The sequence below is a fragment of the Ceratotherium simum genome, chromosome 39, assembly GCF_057802395.1.
Source record: "Ceratotherium simum simum isolate JZ-2026a chromosome 39, ASM5780239v1, whole genome shotgun sequence".
Lineage (NCBI taxonomy): Eukaryota > Metazoa > Chordata > Mammalia > Perissodactyla > Rhinocerotidae > Ceratotherium > Ceratotherium simum.
In genome coordinates this window covers 16,030,400-16,048,453 of record NC_141938.1, presented here as the reverse complement: position 1 = coordinate 16,048,453, position 18,054 = coordinate 16,030,400, and the positions used below count along the sequence as shown (strand labels likewise).

The window sequence follows — 18,054 nt, the reverse complement described above, 5'->3', positions numbered from 1 at the left end:
GCCACCCCTGTCTGGACGCTGCAACATCCAGCCTCCTGCCCTCTGTGCATTCGCTCTGCCTGGAGTTCCCTCCCTGGAAAACTCCTATTCATCCTCAAAGCCCCAACACCAAAACCACCTCCTCTGTGGAGCCCTCCACACCTCTCCCTTCCCCGCGCCTTCAGAGCTGTGCGTCCACACACTTGTTTCACCTTCACCACGACCTTGTGAAATAGACCCAGTTTTCCAGAGTGGGAAACAGAGCTAGAGGTTTTCCTCAAAGTGGGGGTGACCATTGTGACCCAGGACTTGATCTTAGAATGTTGGGGGCCCTCTCCCCCTTATGCCATTGCCTGGCCCACTGTAGGGACCAAGGAATGTTTGTTGGATGAACGAATGAACGAATGACTAGTTGAACCCTCATTATCTGGATGGAAGTCTGGCAGGGCTGGGGGGCAGGGCTAAAGAGACCTCCTGCGACCGGGAGCTGCGGTATTGCAGGGGGCTATGCGACGTGGGGAGACAGCCCGGCTGGTATGTCCGGAGGCGGGCCACATATGGCGAGCCAGGCGCCCCGCCGCCTCACGGTGATGCAGCAAGAAGCGAGCGGTCCCTTTAAGAAACCCGGCTGGGTGTGGCCCCGCCTTCCCCCTTGGCGCGCGGGGCTCCGGCTGGCCCAGCCCGTGAGTGGCGGAGACGCCGGCCAATGGCAGCGGGCGAGGGCGGGGCCGGGCGCGGCCGCAGGCACCGGATGCTAGGTAAGGTCGGTTTCAGGGGCGCCGCGCCCGCCCGGGGGCTCCTCTTAAAGGAGACGCGCTCCCCGGCCGCTGTCGGGCTCAGGGAAGGCAGCAAGAGCTGAGGGCTGGAACGGTGAGAGGGTCCGGAGAGAGAGGAAAGCCTGAGACTCGAGAATGCGGGAGTCGGGGTGGATGGGACGGAGGCAGGTTCCCGGGGAATTAGGGGTGCAGGCCGTGTCCAGACTCTTACCTTCACCCCTTGCATGTGAGTGTCGGGCGGCGGCAGAACTGATCCCTCATTCTCACTGGGGAGACTCGGCATGAGACTCAGCTGAGAGGGGCTGTGCCATCATCCACCTGCAGCCCCTCCCCTTAGAACTCCTCCCAGCCCTCTGCCCCCATTTTACAAATGGGGAAACTGAGGCCGCTCCCCCCAGATCCCACGTGATGTAAAGAGAGTCCTGGGTGGGGGTCGCGGGTCCTGGGTCCTAGTTCCCGCCTCGTATGTGACCTCTGGCAACTCCCTGCCCCTCTGGCGGCCTCAGTTTCCCCATCTGTACAATAATGAAGGAGGCCGCAGCTTGACAGTTCCAAGCGAGCGACGGGATCAGGAACCGCTGGTTCCAGGAGCCTCCATCGCTACCGCTTCTCCTAACTCATTTTCTGGATCTTGTGGTTCTTCTAGTGATAAATAATACATGAGGGGTGGGCAGAGCTGGGGGCCCCGCCTGCAGCTGGGTGACTCTGCCTGTCTCTCTGAGGGCCTGGGTTCTCCCCCTCTTCCATCCAGACGTGTAAAATGTTCAGCACAGTAAATACTCGTTGGGAAAGAGCGGGGGAGAGAAGGGGATCCTTCCCCGGACCAGAGGTGAGGCTGGGGGCCCGGACCTGGAGGCTCCCAAGTGGGGCTTAGGGCGGAGCCTGGCGATGAAGGGGTTAAGCCGAGGTTCCGCCCCCTGAAGAATTAATTGATTGCCTTTGGGACCCGACGCTCCCCTGCGGAGAGCGACAGCCCCGGCAACCAATCAGAGGCGAGACTGCTTCGGGCAGGGCTCCCATTGGCTCGCTCCACCTATCCGAGGAGAGGGGCGTCCTTTTAAAAGTGCCCACTATCTGCCCGGCTCTAGGGAGAGGTTTCAGGAATCATGCGCAGTGGGATACAGGAATGACGTTCAGAGAGGGACAGGGAGTTGCCGCAGCCACACAGCACGTCCTCAGCCTGACCCCTCCGTCCTGCCCCCTGTCCGCTGTCCATTCCCACCATGGCCTTCTGGACGCAGCTGATGCTGTTGCTTTGGAAGAATTTCCTTTATCGCAGGAGACAGCCGGTAATGCCCCGGCGGGTGGCCCAGGGCGGGGCGGCCCAGGCGCACCCCGCTGTCCCCCACTATCCCCGCCTGTTCTGCACCCCCCAGATCCAGCTCTTGGTGGAGTTGCTGTGGCCTCTCTTTCTCTTCTTCATCCTGGTGGCTGTCCGCCATTCCCACCCCCCATTGGAGCAGCACGAATGTAAGCCCCCCCAGGGTGCAGACCCTCTGTGTGTGTTGGGGAGCAATAGGGCACCCTATCCATAGGGCCCCGGTGAGCGGCAGGGAGCACGGACCGGGCACCCAACACAGGGCTGAGAGTGAGCGCTCTGCCCTGGGAGTGTGTGATCACGGTGGGGACTCAGACGAGGTGCCCGGTCCCCGCAGGCCACTTCCCCAACAAGCCGCTGCCCTCGGCGGGCACCGTGCCTTGGCTCCAGGGCCTCATCTGCAACATGAACAATACTTGCTTCCCGCGGCCCACCCCCGGCGAGGAGCCCGGCGTGCTCAGCAACTTCAACGACTCCCTGTGAGCCGGCGGCAGCGGGTGCGGGGGCCATGGGCTCGGGGGTGCCTGCTGGGCCCCAGCCTCCTCCCCTCTCTCTCTGCTTCCAGGGTCTCCCGGCTCCTGGCAGATGCCCGCACTGTGCTGGGGGGCCCCAGTGCCCACCGGACGCTGGCCGGACTGGGGAAGCTGATGCCCACGCTGAGGGCTGCACGCAGAGCAGGTGAGGAGGCCAGGTCTTCCGGGCCTCGACCTGCCTGGCTGTGAAATGGGCGTGCGGTGGGGGCATCTCGGGCCAAGCTCTGCCTGACTACTTCCACTCTTTCCTCTCCCAGCCCAGCCTCTGCTGAGTGACTGGCCACAGGAAGGACTGCCCCTGGCTGCTGAGCTGTTGGGGACACTGCTTCGAGGGGTGAGGTGGGGCAGGGAGAGACCAGGCTGACTCTGGGATGCTGCTCTCAGGAAGCCCCTGCACTGCCCCATCCTGGGTCGGGCGCCTCCCTTGGGGGCCTCTGAGGCCAGCCTCCAGGCCCCTGCCTGGGCTGTCCTGGGCACCCGGAGTGATGTTCTTTGTCCTTTCAGTGCCCAGATAGGCCGTGTCTGGCGTGGTGGTGGAGACTCCAGCCCGTGACTCCTTGCATGGGGCCACATGCCTCTCAGAACCTCAGTTTCCCTATTTGTAAAACGGGGTCTATGACAGTAGGGACCGCCTGGGGCTTGGCAAAGTACTTGATCCCTAGAGACCTCAGTCAAGGTCACTGTCACTCTTGTTGTCTTTCTCCCCAGGAATTCCTGGGGTCTGAGCTAGGCCAAGCCCAGGAGTCTGTGGGCAGCTTCGTGGAGGCAGCAGAGGACCTGGCCCAGGAGGTAAGAGGTCCCTCATCCTCGACCCCAGCCGGGACACTCTAAGGCTTGGCGGCCTAGATGGGGAGGTGACAGGGCACCCCAGGCACTTCCTTGGGTAGGTTTTTTGGGGGGACTTGGCAGGAGGAGAGGGAGAGGGTGCTACTGGAGGGGTGCCCCATCCCGGTTAAGGCTTGGTAGGAAGACCTCGAGGGAGGGAGCACAGTCAGCGCCCTCTGGGGACCTCCCCCCAGCTCCTGGCGCTGCCCAGCCTGGCGGAGCTGCAGAGGCTGCTGCGGAGGCTCCGAGGGACAGATGGCCCTCTGGAGGTGGTGTCAGAAGCACTCTGCAGTGCCAGGGGGTCTAGCGTCCCTGGGGGATTCTCCTTCAACTGGTACAAAGCCAGGGACCTGAAGGAGCTGGTGGGGCAGGAGGCGGCACCGGCCCTACCCGAGAACACCCTGAGTAAGCGACTGACCTCGGCTTCCTGGTGGGGGAAGTGGGGCGGTGGGCACGGGGGCAGGGCCTCATGGCGCCCCCACCCCAGGCCCTGCCTGCACTGAGCTGATGGGGGCCCTGGACACCCACCCTCTGTCCCGCCTGCTCTGGAGGCGCGTGAAGCCGCTGGTCCTCGGGAAGCTGCTGTTTGCACCTGACACACCATTCACCCAGCAGCTCATGGCCCAGGTGAGGGTGGGCGGGTCACGGGCCCCTCCCTGAGCCCAGGTGGGTGAGGGCCAGGCTGGAGGGAGGGCTGGGACCCGGAGGCTTCCTGGGGTGGGCCATGGAAGCACGTGTTGACGAAGTAGGAGTTTGCAGGATTGCAGGCAGAGGGACCAGCATGTGCCTGCGCTCCCAGACACAGGATGGAGTAAAGTGGAGGAGGCAGGAGAGATGGGCGGGGGTCCCCAGAGGAGGGGAGGGCCGTGAACAGGCATTGGTCCTGGCGCCCGTCTCCCGCAGGTGAACCGGACCTTCCAGGAGCTGGCTCTGTTGAAGGACGTCCAGGAGGTGTGGGGGCTGCTGGGACCCCAGCTCTTCAGCTTCATGAACGACAGTGCCAATGTCGCCATGCTGCAGGTGCGGCCAGGATGGAGGGCAGCAGATCCATCCCCAACCCATCCTTGCTGAGGATTTGGGTAAAGGGCAGGGCCGCTTGCACACGGGTGTGGAGGTGGGATGTGGTGTCCATGGTGAGGACAGGCCCCGGAGATGGGAGAGGGATGATAATGCCCAACGCAGACGCCCAGCTTCCCCTGCCACCCCCCAGAGGCTCCTGGAAATTCAGGGCACAGGAAAGAGGCAGCCGGGACCCGGAGCCCAGAACCGGACGGAGGCCCTTCGTGCCTTTCTGGACCCCGGTGGGCGCGGCTACAGCTGGCAGGACATGCACACTGATGTGGGGCACCTGGTGGGCATGCTGGGTCATGTGATGGAGGTGAGGGGGTGTTCACTTGGGAAACTGGGGTTCACCCAGCTCACCCTGTGGGGGTCCGATGGAGGAGCCAGCCCCACCCTGGGGCTCTGAGGAGGGAGCACGGCCCTGCCGCGAGGTCCAAGGGGAGGCCCTGGGTGCCTCGGACCCACGCCCACGCCCACGCCCCTCTGCAGTGCGTGACGCTGGACAAGCTAGAGGCGCTGCCCTCGGAGGGCGCCCTGGTGGTGCGGGCTCTGGAGCTGCTCGCCGAGCGCCGCTTCTGGGCGGGCGTCGTCTTCCTGGGGCCCGAGGACCCGGGGGACCCCGCGCCGCTCCCAGGCCCCGGCCACGTGCGCATCAAGATCCGCATGGACATCGACGACGTCATGAAAACCAATAAGATCAGAGACAGGTGGGGGCGTGGCCTGTGGGGCGGGGCGAAGAGTGTGGTGGGCGGGGCTGTGGCATACCACCTATTGGAGACCATGGTAGGCGGAGCCCAGGACTCCTTAGACCAATTGGGGCCATGGTGGGCGGGGCCGAAAGCATAAATGAGCCCGCGGGTGAGGGCGGAGCTAAGATTGTGATGGGCAGGGCTGGGAGTTCCCGGCCGCTCGTTACTGTGTGGACCACGATGCCGCAGGTTTTGGGACCCCGGCCCGGCCGCTGATCCCCTAACGGACCTGCGCTACGTGTGGGGCGGCTTCGTGTACCTGCAGGACCTGCTGGAGCGCGCGGCCGTGCGCGTGCTCAGCGGCGCCGCGCCCCGCGCCGGCCTCTACGTGCAGCAGATGCCCTACCCGTGCTACGTGGACGACGCGTGAGCGCCCCAGCCGTCCGAACCCGGGTCCCGGGGGGGACCCCGACTCCGTTTGCAACGCTCACGCAGTCAAGGCTGCAAACCCCGCGGCCCGTGGCGGGAGGAGCAGGGATCCCCGAGGGCCGGGGGTCTCCGGATGCCGGAGAACGTGGCCTGTGCTGACCGCTGGGACCCTGAGGCTAGATCAGGGGCCCGAGGATAAGGGAGGGCGAATGTCCAGGGCTGGCTGCGTCTTGGGATCCTGAGAGGCCAACGCGGTGCCAGACGGGGGCTGCACAGGGTCTCTGCCCCCACCTCTGCCGCCCCGCACCCCCAGGTTCCTGCGCGTGCTGAGCCGGTCGCTGCCGCTCTTCCTCACGCTGGCCTGGATCTACTCGGTGGCGCTGACGGTGAAGGCCGTGGTGCGCGAGAAGGAGACGCGGCTGCGCTACACGATGCGCGCCATGGGGCTTGGCGGCGCCGTGCTGTGGCTCAGCTGGTTCCTCAGCTGCCTCGGGCCCTTCCTCTTCAGCACCGCGCTGCTCGTGCTGGTGCTCAAGGTGGGCGCGCCTCGGTCTTCCTGGCTGCAGAATGGGCGCGCGCGCGGGAGGGTGGCAGCCAGGAGGCGCCTTGTGTTGTGCGCGCCCCTGGGCAAATCTGGGCGCCTTTGCCTCCCGCAGCTCGGGGATATCCTCCGCTACAGCAACCCGGCCGTGGTCTTCCTGTTCTTGGCGGCCTTCGCCGTGGCCACGGTGGTCCAGAGCTTCTTGCTGAGCGCCTTCTTCTCCCGCGCCAACCTGGCGGCCGCCTGTGGGGGCCTCGCCTACTTCGTGCTTTATCTGCCCTATGTGCTGTGCGTGGCCTGGCGGGACCAGCTGCCCGTGGGTGGCCGGGTGGCCGCGGTGAGAGCCGGGCCGGGCCGGGCGGGGTGTGGGACACCGTCAGGTGCTCGCTCGCTGACCCGCTCACCCCCATCGGCAGAGCCTTCTGTCGCCCGTGGCCTTCGGCTTCGGCTGCGAGGGCCTGGCGCTGCTGGAGGAGCGGGGCGAGGGCGCGCAGTGGCACAACATGGGCACCGGGCCTACGGCCGACGTCTTCAGCCTGGCCCAAGTGTCAGGGCTTCTGCTGCTCGATGCCGTGCTCTACGGCCTCGCCACTTGGTACCTGGAGGCCGTGTGCCCAGGTGGGGACTCCCGGCTGGGGCGTATCCGCACGAGGGAGGCGGGGCTGAGGGGCTGTTTGGTACCTGGAGGCCGGTCGGAAGTGAGAGGGTGGGGCTTCCTGGCGCATGCGCATAGGAGGCTGCGTTTGCGGGGCGGCCTGGGCCGGTGGGCGGAGTTTCTTGGTCACCTCCTATCTGGATGCCGTGATCCCAGGTGTGTGGCCAGAGCTGGCACACTCCAGGGGGATGGGCTCCAGGGGCAACTGAGCACCGCTCCCCCCAGGCCAGTACGGGATCCCCGAACCGTGGAACTTTCCCTTTCGGAGGAGATACTGGTTCGGACCTCGGCCCCCCAAGGGTCTCGCCCCGCCCCCCGCCCTGCAAGACCCGGAGGGTGAGGCCCCGCAAGCCTTAGCAGCCGCTTCCCCGTCTGGATGCCCCAGGTCCCCCAAAAACCAGATTCCCACAGATCCCAATCCCCAGGCGCCCGGGGGCTCCCCTAACTCCTACAGACCCCAGCCCGACAGGTCCCCCACTCTGCAGACCGGCTTTAACGGGCTCCCCCGACGGAGTCTGCCCTCCTTCCACAGTGCTGGTGGAAGAGGCGCCGCCCGGCCTGATGCCGGGGGTCTCCATTCGGGGCTTGGAAAAGCGCTTTCCTGGCAACCCGCAGCCCGCGCTGCGCGGGCTCAGCCTGGACTTCTACCAGGGCCACATCACCGCCTTCCTGGGCCCCAACGGGGCCGGCAAGACCACTACGCTGTGAGTGGCCGCCACCGCCCTCCCCGCCCCTGGGCCCCAGCTTGCACATCTGTTCAATGGGAAAGGCGTCTGGGGTCGGGAGGTTCCCGTGTCAACAGTGGGAGGGGACCCTCTGTTTGGGTACACAGTAGGCAGGCGATACATGTTTTCTCTGAGCCTCAGTTTCCCTCCCCAGTAAAATGGGGACGTCACACTCCTTTGGTCCGTGCATACAGTAGGTGCCCTTTAAGCGCTGGTGCCCCTTCTCTGGGGGCCTCAGTTTCCCCCTCCGAAGGAGCAGCTGCTCTGAGACCCCTGCACCCGCAGGTCCATCCTGAGTGGCCTCTTTCCGCCCACTCGTGGCTCCGCCTGTGTCCTGGGCCATGACGTCCGGTCCGGCATGGCAGCCATCCGGCCCCACCTGGGCGTCTGCCCGCAGTACAACGTGCTGTTCGACATGTGCGTCTCGGGGGGCCCCGGGGCAGCGGTGGGAGGCCCGGGGGTGCTCGGGGACCCGCCTGCCATGGTGGCCGCTCTGTTCCTCGCCCATGGCCGCAGGCTGACCGTGGACGAGCACGTCTGGTTCTATGGGCGGTTGAAGGGTCTGAGTGCAGCTGCCGTGGGCCCCGAGCAGGACCGTCTGGTGCAGGACACGGGTCTCGTCCCCAAGCGGCGAGCGCAGACGCGCCACCTCTCCGGTGAGCCCGGCCTGGAGTGGGGCTGGGACTTCATCCCAAGGGAGGTGGGAAGCTAGAGGAAAAGGGCGCGTCTGGGGGACCCAGGAGGAGCCAGGCACTGCGGTCCAGGTGGGTGGGGGAAGGGGCGTGGAGGGGGGGCAGCCCTGCCCAAGACTGGGGGGGTCATGCTGAGATCTGGACACCTGTCCCCTCCCAGGTGGGATGCAACGGAAGCTTTCAGTGGCCATCGCCTTTGTGGGTGGCTCCACGGTGGTCATCTTGGACGAGCCCACAGCTGGTGTGGACCCTGCTTCTCGCCGTGGTATTTGGGAGCTGCTGCTCAAATACCGCGAAGGTGAGAGTTAGGGGTGACCCAGGGTTCCCCTGGATTCTGCTTGAGGGGCTAGAAAAGGTTTCTGAGAAGGAGATAAGTTTCCTGTTGAGGAGGTGCTGGGATGGGGTTTTGAGGGATGAATAGGAGTTTACCACACAGGGCAGGCAATTCTTGGCAAAGGCCACAGCTTGGGCAGAGACCTGTGGCTTGAGGGTACACGTGGGTTGGGTCCCTGTCACCAGGTCGCACACTGGTCCTCTCCACCCATCACCTGGACGAGGCGGAGCTCCTGGGAGACCGCGTGGCGGTGGTGGCGGGCGGCCGCCTGTGCTGCTGTGGCTCCCTGCTCTTCCTGCGTCGCCACCTGGGCTCCAGCTACCACCTGACACTGGTGAAAGGTCCCCCACCCCTGGCCACCAGCAAGAAGGTGAGGGCTGGACTGACCCCTGACCCCTGACCCAAGCCTCTGTCCAGCCCCGACGGCCATAGCAGCTGGTGCCCCTCTGCCTGCAGGGTGACGCTGACATGGAGGACAGCGTGGATGCCAGGCAGGAAAAGGAGCCGGGCAGCCCGGCCGGTGAGGGCTGGCGAGGGAAAGCCACAGGGAGTGGCCAGGGGTGGCAGTGGCTTGGTTCATGGCAGTGGGGCTTCATCACCCCAGACTCGACCCCTGACCCCGGGCTGAACCTGACTCCGGCCCTGCCTTTAACCTAACCTGAGCTGAGCCCACACACAGACGCCCCTGACCTCTGACCTCAGGTGGACTCTGGCGCTGACCCCAGGTCAAGTCCTGCTGTCAAGTGCTTACCCCTGACCTCTCTGCCCACAGGGACGGGCACCTCCTGGGTGGCCAAGCCCCTCCCCCAGGGAGGCTGGGCTGGGAGAGGCGGCCTGGGAGCTGGGGCCGTGCAGCCTCCCACTGTCCCCCCGGGTGCGCCCCGGCTGCTGGCCCTGGTGCAGCGCTGGGCGCCTGGGGCGCGGCTGGTCCAGGAGCTGCCGCATGAGCTGGTGCTCGCGCTGCCCTCCAAGGGCGCCCTGGACGGCAGCTTCGCCGAGCTCTTCCGCGAGCTGGACCGGCGGCTGGGGGAGCTGGGGCTGGCCGGCTACGGCATCTCCGACACCAGCCTCGAGGAGGTGCGGCAGCCAGAGGCGGGGGGCGGGCTGCCTGGAGGAGGAGGCGGGGTCTGCTTGCTGACAGCAGGGCACCCCAGGGAGAGGGCAGGGCACTGCGGGGCTCCAAATACCCTGGGGAGGCCTGGGGGATACACGGTGTCCTACAGCTGGTCGAGGGGCTCCCTCCTGTGGGGCCCCGCACTCTGAGCCCCCGCTTTGTCTCCCCAGATCTTCCTGAAGGTGGTGGAGGACAATGCTGGGGACACAGACCCACAGGGTGCGGCTGCAGGTCCCTGTCCTTACCCCCAACCCTGGGCCAGAGTTGGACCTGGCCTCAGACCAAGTCCTGACCCCTGGCTGAGCCTGGCCCGAAGCACAGCCCTGAGCTCCAACCCTCGTTCCTGGCTCCTCTATCTGTGACCCTTGACCTTGACCCAGACCCCAGGCTGACCCCTGACCCTGGCCCCCGGTGGCTCCACAGATGGTGGCCGCAGGCCGCCCCCGTGCACCGGCACTGCTTACCTGGACACGGCCACGCGGCTCAAGATCCAGCCGGAGGAGTCAGCCCTGGAGAATGGGGCGCCGGGTGAGTGGTCCCTGCCCCAACCCTGTGGCCCCTCGCGGTCCCCCACGTCCTGATTACCGAGCCTCCCCTCCCCCACAGCCGGGTCAGCCCCGGAGACACAGGCCCTGCGGGGCTCCAGGCCGGACGCCGCAGGCCATGTGCAGGGCTGGGCGCTGACCCGCCAACAGCTCCGGGCCCTGCTTCTCAAGCACTTTCTGCTGGCCCGCCGCAGCCGCTGTGGCCTGTTCGCCCAGGTGAGGAGGGCGCGTGGGGGACGCCGCACCGGTCTCCACTCGGTGGCCTCAACCAACCGCCCGGCCCCGGGCGTGCCCCCCGCTCTGAGCACCTGCATTGCGAGCACTGGGGAGCCACGGATGGTCGTAGTGCAGGGGCAGGGAGGGCAGCTCACGGCCGGTCCCCCAGATGGTGCTGCCGGCCCTCTTTGTGGGTCTGGCGCTGGCGTTCAGCCTCATCGTGCCGCCGTTCGGACACTACCCGGCTCTGCGGCTCAGCCCCAGCATGTACGGCGCCCAGGTGTCCTTCTTCAGGTGGGCGCAGAGGAGGGGCTGGTGGGGGGGGGGCCAGGGGCCTGGGGATGCGGCGCTGACCCCACTCCCCACACACAGCGAGGACGCCCCAGGGGACCCCGAGCGTGCGCGCCTGCTCGAGGCGCTGCTGGAGGAGGCGGGACTACAGGACCCGTCCCCGAAGAACAGCTCCAGCGGGTGAGGCCCCCCGCCTGGACCCGGCCTCAGTTTCCCTCTCTGCGCCCTGGCCGTGGGCCTCGGGGGGCGCCCAGAGCATCCCCGTGCCTGCCAGGGAGCCCCCGGAGCAGGTGCCCACAGCCCACCCTGTCCCCCAGGACGCCCGCGTGCGTGCCGCCTGCCGCCTGCCACTTCTCGGTGCCCGAGGTTCCCGCCGACGTGGCCGCGGTCTTGGCCGGCGGCAACTGGACCCCGGCGGCCCCCTCCCCGGCCTGCGAGTGCAGCCGGCCCGGCGCTCCCGCCGCCTGCTGCCCACCTGCCCCCCGGCGGCCGGCGGCCCCCCGCCGCCCCAGGCCCTGAGCGGCTCGGGCGAGATGGTGCAGAACCTCACGGGCCGGAACCTGTCCGACTTCCTGGTCAAGACCTACCCGCGCCTCGTGCGCCAGGGGTGAGTGCCGCCCGCCTCGGTTTCCCCGGCTGTCACACGGGTCTGCGGGCCCAGGAGGTCTGGCCCCGGGGGAGGTCGGGTGGACCCTGGCCGGGGTGCCCCTGCGTGTCCCACCGTCTCCCGGGCGTCTGTCTCACACCGCTGTCCCCACCCCGTGTCTGTCTATCTGTCCGTCTCTCCCGCAGCCTGAAGACCAAGAAGTGGGTGAACGAGGTCAGGTGAGGAGGGCCCCCCGGGTCCCCTTGCTGACCCCCTGCCCGCCCGCTGGGGGCTCTCCCGCCCCGTCCTCCCCGGCCCTCAGCTGCCCCCCTGCCCCGCAGGTACGGGGGCTTCTCCCTGGGGGGCCGCGACCCGGGCCTGCCCTCGGGCCGTGAGGTGGGCCGCTCACTGGAGGAGCTGCGGGCGCTGCTGAGCCCCCAGCCCGGTGGGGCCCTCGACCACGTCCTGAACAACCTCACAGCCTGGGCTCACGGCCTGGATGCCCGGGACAGCCTCAAGGTGGGAACCAGGGGTCTCAGGCGGGCAGCCGGTGGGGGCAGGTCTGACCCCATGGCCCTGACCCCTCAGCCCTGACCCCCCGCCCCAGATCTGGTTCAACAACAAGGGCTGGCACGCCATGGTGGCCTTTGTCAACCGAGCCAACAACGCACTCCTACGTGCCCACCTGCCCCCGGGCCCCGCCCGCAGCGCCCACAGCATCACCACACTCAACCACCCCCTGAACCTCACCAAGGAGCAGCTGTCCAAGGCCGTGCTGTGAGTCCGTCTGCCCTGCATGGCCTCCCCTGCCTCGGTTTCTCTGTTGTGTTAAGTGGTGGGAGTGTATGTGCACTCCGCCATGCTCTGCTGTGGGAATGGGGGACAGGAACTGCTCCTCTGCTCCCCAGGCTGGGGTGATGCGACATCACAGGCTCCACAGGCTCCAGTCCCCTCAGCAGCCCACACGTCCTCATCACGTCAACCTTTATCCCACCAGAGACCTGTACAACTTCTCCCTCCCAAATCACCCAGCCCCCCTCATCCCAAGTGGCTCGGGCCGTCTCCCCACTGGCAGCCAGCCCCATAGACCCACTGATGGCCTGCCCAGCCCCGCTCTGAGCAACCGTTGCGCCCTCCCCACCGCCCCAGGATGGCTTCCTCGGTGGACGTGCTCGTCTCCATCTGCGTGGTGTTCGCCATGTCCTTCATCCCGGCCAGCTTCACACTCATCCTCATCGAGGAGCGCGTCACGGGAGCCAAGCACCTGCAGTTCATGGGGGGCCTGCCTCCCACCCTCTACTGGCTCAGCAACTTTCTCTGGGACATGGTGCGGGGACTGCCCGGAGGCACGGGGACTTGTCCAGGATGGCCCCGGGGGAAGTCTTGGGGATGGTGGGAGACCTGGTGTCCTGCTGCCCAAAATGCAGGGAGGTTGGGGTGGGGCACAGGGCGGAGAGTGGCTGTTCCTGCCCCCGCACGCCGATGGGGGTTAACTGCTGTCTCCAATGCAGTGTAACTACTTGGTGGCAGCATGCATCGTGGTGCTCATCTTTCTGGCCTTCCAGCAGAGGGCGTACGTGGCCCCTGCCAACCTGCCCGCTCTCCTGCTGTTGCTATTATTGTATGGGTGAGGCCCCAACCCCTCAGGGCCTGTTCTTCCTGACTGCCCTGCTGCCCTGCCTAATGTTGTAGCAGCTCCCAAGGAGAGGATCTGGAGGTCTGAGGGGACCCCAAGTGTGATCTAATTCAATGGTATGCCAAGGTGGCTTTAAAAGCTCACCTTGTCCAGACACATTAATAGAGATACAGCAGGGAGGACGGGAAGGGTCTGTAGTCCCCTCAGGGCCACTTAGCCCCGTCTGGGTGGTTACCCAGCGACTCCCATTGCCCTCCAGCTGGTCCATCACGCCGCTCATGTACCCGGCCTCCTTCTTCTTCTCCGTGCCCAGCACGGCCTATGTGGTGCTCACCTGCATCAATCTCTTCATCGGCATCAATGGCAGCATGGCCACCTTTGTGCTGGAGCTCTTCTCCGATCAGGTGGGGCTCCGCAAGCCTGGGCCTCGGGCCAGGGCTGGGCTGGGGCCTCGGCCTCAGCCCCTGACCCGCCTCCCTCTTCCCACCCCCGAGCAGAAGCTGCAGGAGGTGAGCCAGATCCTGAAGCGGGTCTTCCTGATCTTCCCCCACTTCTGCCTGGGCCGGGGGCTCATTGACATGGTGCGGAACCAGGCCGTGGCTGACGCCTTTGAGCGCTTGGGTGAGAACCTCCTTCCAGGTGGAGAAGTGCCAGCCAGGAGTGAATTATACAGGGTGGGGACAAACATCAGCCCCTGAGAAGAAACCTGAAGGTCTTAGGTGGCTCCAAGTCCGGGCCATGTTAGAGGTGCAGCAAAGTGGCCATAAAAGCTAATTCCATCTTGGGTCACATCACAAGAGATCTCAGGCCCTAAATAAGAGAGGTGGTGATATCACTGTTTTCTATGACAGTTGAGTGGCCTATCCAGTTCTTTGTCTTTTCCCTTAAGAACCCAAGGTGACTGGGATGAGGAAGGGCCCAGAAACCAAACCCCCTAAGGACCCAGTCGCTCCTTCCTGTCCCCCCAGGAGATGGGCACTTCCAGTCACCCCTGCGCTGGGAGGTGGTCGGCAAGAACCTCTTGGCCATGGTGGTGCAGGGGCCCCTCTTCCTCCTCTTCACGCTCCTGCTGCAGCACCGTCACCGCCTCCTGCCACGGTCAGTGGGGCCCGGGGTAGGGTGGCAGGGGCCGGGGCCTGGCCTTGGGCCCACTCACGTCTCTGCCCTCAGACCCAAGCTGAGGCCGCTGCCACCCCTGCGGGAGGAGGATGAGGACGTGGCCCATGAGCGGGAACGGGTGGTCCGAGGGGCCACCCAAGGGGACGTGTTGGTGCTGTGGAACCTGACAAAGGTGGGTGCGGCCAGGCAGCGCGTGGTGGGGAGGGGGCTCCCACTGGCCCACCCACCCGTCTCAGGGACCTGCTGCCCTCCCAGGTGTACCAGGGGCAGAGGACACCAGCTGTCGACCGCCTGTGCCTGGGGATCCCGCCTGGTGAGGTGAGTCAGAGCTGAGGACCTGGTGCAGGGGCTGTGAGAGGCTGCCCTACTGTGCACACACAGCCCTTTACAGAGCACCTTCTGTGTGCATACCACCCTTTACTGAACACCTACTATGAGCCTGCTGCCCTTTATTGAGCACCTACTGTGTGCCAGCCAACCTCTCTGCCTCAGGCTGACTGCACACCCAGCCTGAGTACCCGCTGTGTGGCAGGAGACATCCAGTGATCTCGTGCCCTGGGATTTATTGAGCACTTGCTGTGTACGGCCTCAATAGGACCCCTACTGTGTGCCAGGATTGATTAAACACAGCTCCTGTGCTGACGGCCGTTCCTGCTAAGTGGCAGCTTTACGCCTCCCCGCACACCCCCAGTGTCTGCCCCAGGGGCCCCCGTGTCCACAGCCCTCCAAGGGGAAACCGAGGAACGCGCCCCTGGGACCTGAGGCGCTGGGACGGGGCCCGGGCTTTGTTGAGCGCCGTCTGTGGGTGAACCCGCAGTGTTTCGGGCTGCTGGGCGTGAACGGCGCGGGGAAAACCTCCACCTTTCGCATGGTCACCGGGGAAACGCTGCCCAGCGGGGGCGAGGCGGTGCTGGCAGGCCACAGGTGAGGGGCTCTGGGCCCCGGTACCCCACACCCCTGCAGGTGGAGGGCCCTGAGACACCCTCTCCCTTACCAGGGGGGTCCGGGGTGGGGGTCCTGAGACTCCTGTCTGCCTCCGGCATGGCCGGGGCCTGGCCAGTGCCCTGAGCCTCTGTCCCCCGTCCCCAGCGTGGCCCGCGAACCAGCCGCCGCGCACCGCCGCATGGGCTACTGCCCCCAGTCTGACGCCGTCTTCGAGCTGCTGACCGGCCGCGAGCACCTGGAGCTGTTCGCGCGCCTGCGCGGTGTCCCCGAGGCTCAGGTTGCCCAGGTGACACCCCCCCCCCGCCCCGGCTTCTGGATGTCACCCCAGCTTTGCTCTCCCTGCCCACGCCCCCCCACCCCCAGCTCGTCCACTCACGTGGGCCCACCCCCCTCTCCACGGTCATCCAGGCTGCACCCTGACTCCCACCCCGCTTAGGGAGCCCCCTCCCTGACCCCTCCGGGCTGGGGCGCCGCCCACTCGCCGTGACTCCACCTCCGGCTTCGCGCCTTCCTGCGCCTGCGCCAGGCCCGTTTCTGCCCACTCGGCCCCGCCCCCAGGATGGGGCCCCGCCCCCGGATGGAGCCTCGCCCCCTTCTCTTCCCTTCCCGCCCCATCCTCGCTGTGGCCCCCCCAGTGCTCAGTGTAGCCCCCCTTTACTCTCAGTCTGGCCCCCACCCCACACTGTGCACCCCCTGGTTCACTCAGCCCTCCCTCACTCACTCTGGGTCCCCCTTTTCCCCCACTGTGGCCCCCCTGACTCCCCCCCATGCTCACTCCACGCCCCCACTCGCATTCTGCCCTCCCAGTCTCACTCTGTCCCCGCATGCTCACCCCGCCCCGGCTCTCACTCTGTCCCCCATGCTCACTCCACCCCCTCCGCTCTCGCTCTGCCCCCCATGTTCATCCCGACCCCCTGCTCTCACTCTGCCCCCCCACATTCACTCTGGGGTCCCCCACTCCGGCCCGCCCCGCAGACCGCGAGCCTGGGCCTGGCGCGCCTGGGGCTGCCGCAGTACGCGGACCGGCCTGCGGGCACCTACAGCGGCGGCAACAAGCGGAAGCTGGCCACAGCGGTGGCGCTGGTGGGCGACCCGCCCGTGGTCTTCCTGGTGCGTGGGGGCGGGGCCTGGGGGCGGGGCCTGGACGGGGCGGGGCGGGGCTGAAGCATCGCCCCCTCCCAGGACGAGCCGACCACCGGCATGGACCCCAGCACGCGGCGCTTCCTCTGGAACAGCATCCTGGCTGTGGTGCGGGAGGGCCGCTCCGTGGTGCTCACCTCGCACAGGTGGGCCCCGCGCCCGACGCCCAGGGCTGTGGGTCAGGGTGGTCTAGGCTCCGGGGAGAGAGGTGGACCAGGAGCCGAGCAGAGGCTGTCGACAGCACAGGGACATGGAGTGGCCCTGACCTGGGGCCGAGGATGCCAGGCCCGAGTCGGTGGACACACGGCGGTGGTACCTGGCCCGGGCCAGAGCAGTCTGGGCTGCGGGAAGTGTCCAGAGCCTGGATGGGGAGGGTCCTCGGTCGGGGTAGCGCAGGCCCAGGCCTGGCCGGAGCTCATGGCGCTCGTCCCCCCGACAGCATGGAGGAGTGCGAGGCGCTCTGCACGCGCCTGGCCATCATGGTGAACGGGCGGTTCCGCTGCCTGGGCAGCGCGCAGCACCTCAAGGGCAGGTGAGCGGGGCGAGGCCCCTAGGGCCGCTGTGCAGGCAGGAGCCGGAGGATGAGGGTGGGGGTGTAGGTGCGGCCAGCAGAGAGACCAGACGCGGAGCCACGTGGGGTCAGCTAGGCTCTAACCGGAGGGGAGGCGAGGGCCGTGGATGGTCCAGGAGAGATGAATGAGGGGCGGGGTCTGATGGGTGAGCGCCGTCCGTGGGCGGAGGGGGAGGAGGCTCAGGAGTGGACGGTCCTGGAGAGCGAGCTGGGGGCGTAGCCTGAGTGTGGGCACCGCCTTATGAGGGCGGGGCTAGAGACAGGATGAGCATGTGGGCGGGGCAAGGATGAGCCGGGATGAGGTCACGTGTTGGGCCGGGGGTCAAGAGGGGCCAGGTGTAGGGGGCGGGGTCAGAAGAGCTGGAGAGCTGTGGGGCGGGGCCATGGGCGTGTCTAGTAACTCCGTTCCCGCTCACCCCAGATTCGGGGCCGGCCACACGCTGACCCTACGGGTGCCCGCGGCGCGGTCCGAGCCGGCAGTGGCCTTCGTGGCGGCGGCGTTCCCGGGGGCCGAGCTGCGCGAGGCGCATGGCGGGCGCCTTCGCTTCCAGCTGCCGCCGGGAGGGCGCTGCGCCCTGTGGCGCGTCTTTGGCGAGCTGGCGGCGCACGGCGCGGAGCAGGGCGTGGAGGACTTCTCTGTGAGCCAGACCACGCTGGAGGAGGTGCCCGCAGCCGGGATGCGGCTGGGGTGAGGGCGGGGCTGGGGGCCAGGCCCTCAGGCTGACCACCTCTCCTGTGTCCTCGGGCCACCCGCCCGCTAGGTATTCCTGTACTTCTCCAAGGACCAGGGGAAGGAGGAGGACGAGGAGGAGAAGCAGGAGGCAGGAGAGGGGGCGGACCCTGTGCCGGGCCCGCAGCGGCCCAAACTCATCACCCGATTCCTCGACGACCCCAGCACGGCCGGGACAGTGCTCTGAGCCTACCTTCTACGTGGGGCTGGTGGGAGGCCCTGAGAGCGACACAGGCCGGGCAGAGGGGCTGGGGCGGGACCCAGAGGCTCCGAGAGGGGCCGCCGCCCTGGAGGAAATAATAAAGAGGAGCCGTGGTGTGCAACTGTGTGCGCGCGTGTCCGAAAATGCCTCTCTGTGCACTGTTTACCGGCCCCTGCACCCGAGGGTGGGCATGTGTGGGTTTGTGGACACAGGTGCAATTCGCAGGGCGCAGGTAAGAGCCCAGCTATAGCGGACTGGACCCCCAGCTGTAAAGGCCTCTATGGGGGGCCGGGGAGTGAGTGCCCACGTGGGTCTGGCGCCTGAGGGCGGTACCTGTGAGAGCCTGGTCATGAAGTGGGCATGAGGTCAGGGCTCGGGAATGTTCAGGCCAGCTTAGAGGA

General features: G+C 67.0%; 1 protein-coding gene across 1 annotated transcript; it reads left to right on the top strand.

Annotated features, from left to right (window-relative positions):
* Positions 1-743: 743 nt before the first annotated feature.
* Positions 744-17,779, top strand: ABCA7 (ATP binding cassette subfamily A member 7). The gene is given in 47 exon segments (XM_087425899.1): positions 744-2,044; positions 2,132-2,225; positions 2,411-2,552; positions 2,639-2,751; positions 2,864-2,940; positions 3,315-3,395; positions 3,626-3,836; positions 3,919-4,058; positions 4,335-4,451; positions 4,642-4,809; positions 4,983-5,200; positions 5,432-5,608; positions 5,925-6,147; positions 6,268-6,489; positions 6,569-6,770; positions 7,033-7,143; positions 7,340-7,511; positions 7,818-7,949; positions 8,049-8,188; positions 8,385-8,522; positions 8,744-8,928; positions 9,015-9,078; positions 9,331-9,635; positions 9,843-9,891; positions 10,096-10,200; positions 10,279-10,433; positions 10,603-10,727; positions 10,806-10,904; positions 11,042-11,180; positions 11,183-11,331; positions 11,517-11,549; positions 11,652-11,829; positions 11,918-12,087; positions 12,460-12,637; positions 12,822-12,937; positions 13,206-13,350; positions 13,444-13,567; positions 13,915-14,044; positions 14,117-14,237; positions 14,321-14,383; positions 14,883-14,989; positions 15,155-15,296; positions 15,986-16,120; positions 16,193-16,296; positions 16,590-16,682; positions 17,143-17,383; positions 17,483-17,779. Coding segments are annotated over 47 exon segments (6,555 nt in total). The 5' UTR covers positions 744-1,978; the 3' UTR covers positions 17,639-17,779.
* The last annotated feature ends 275 nt before the right edge of the window (positions 17,780-18,054 follow it).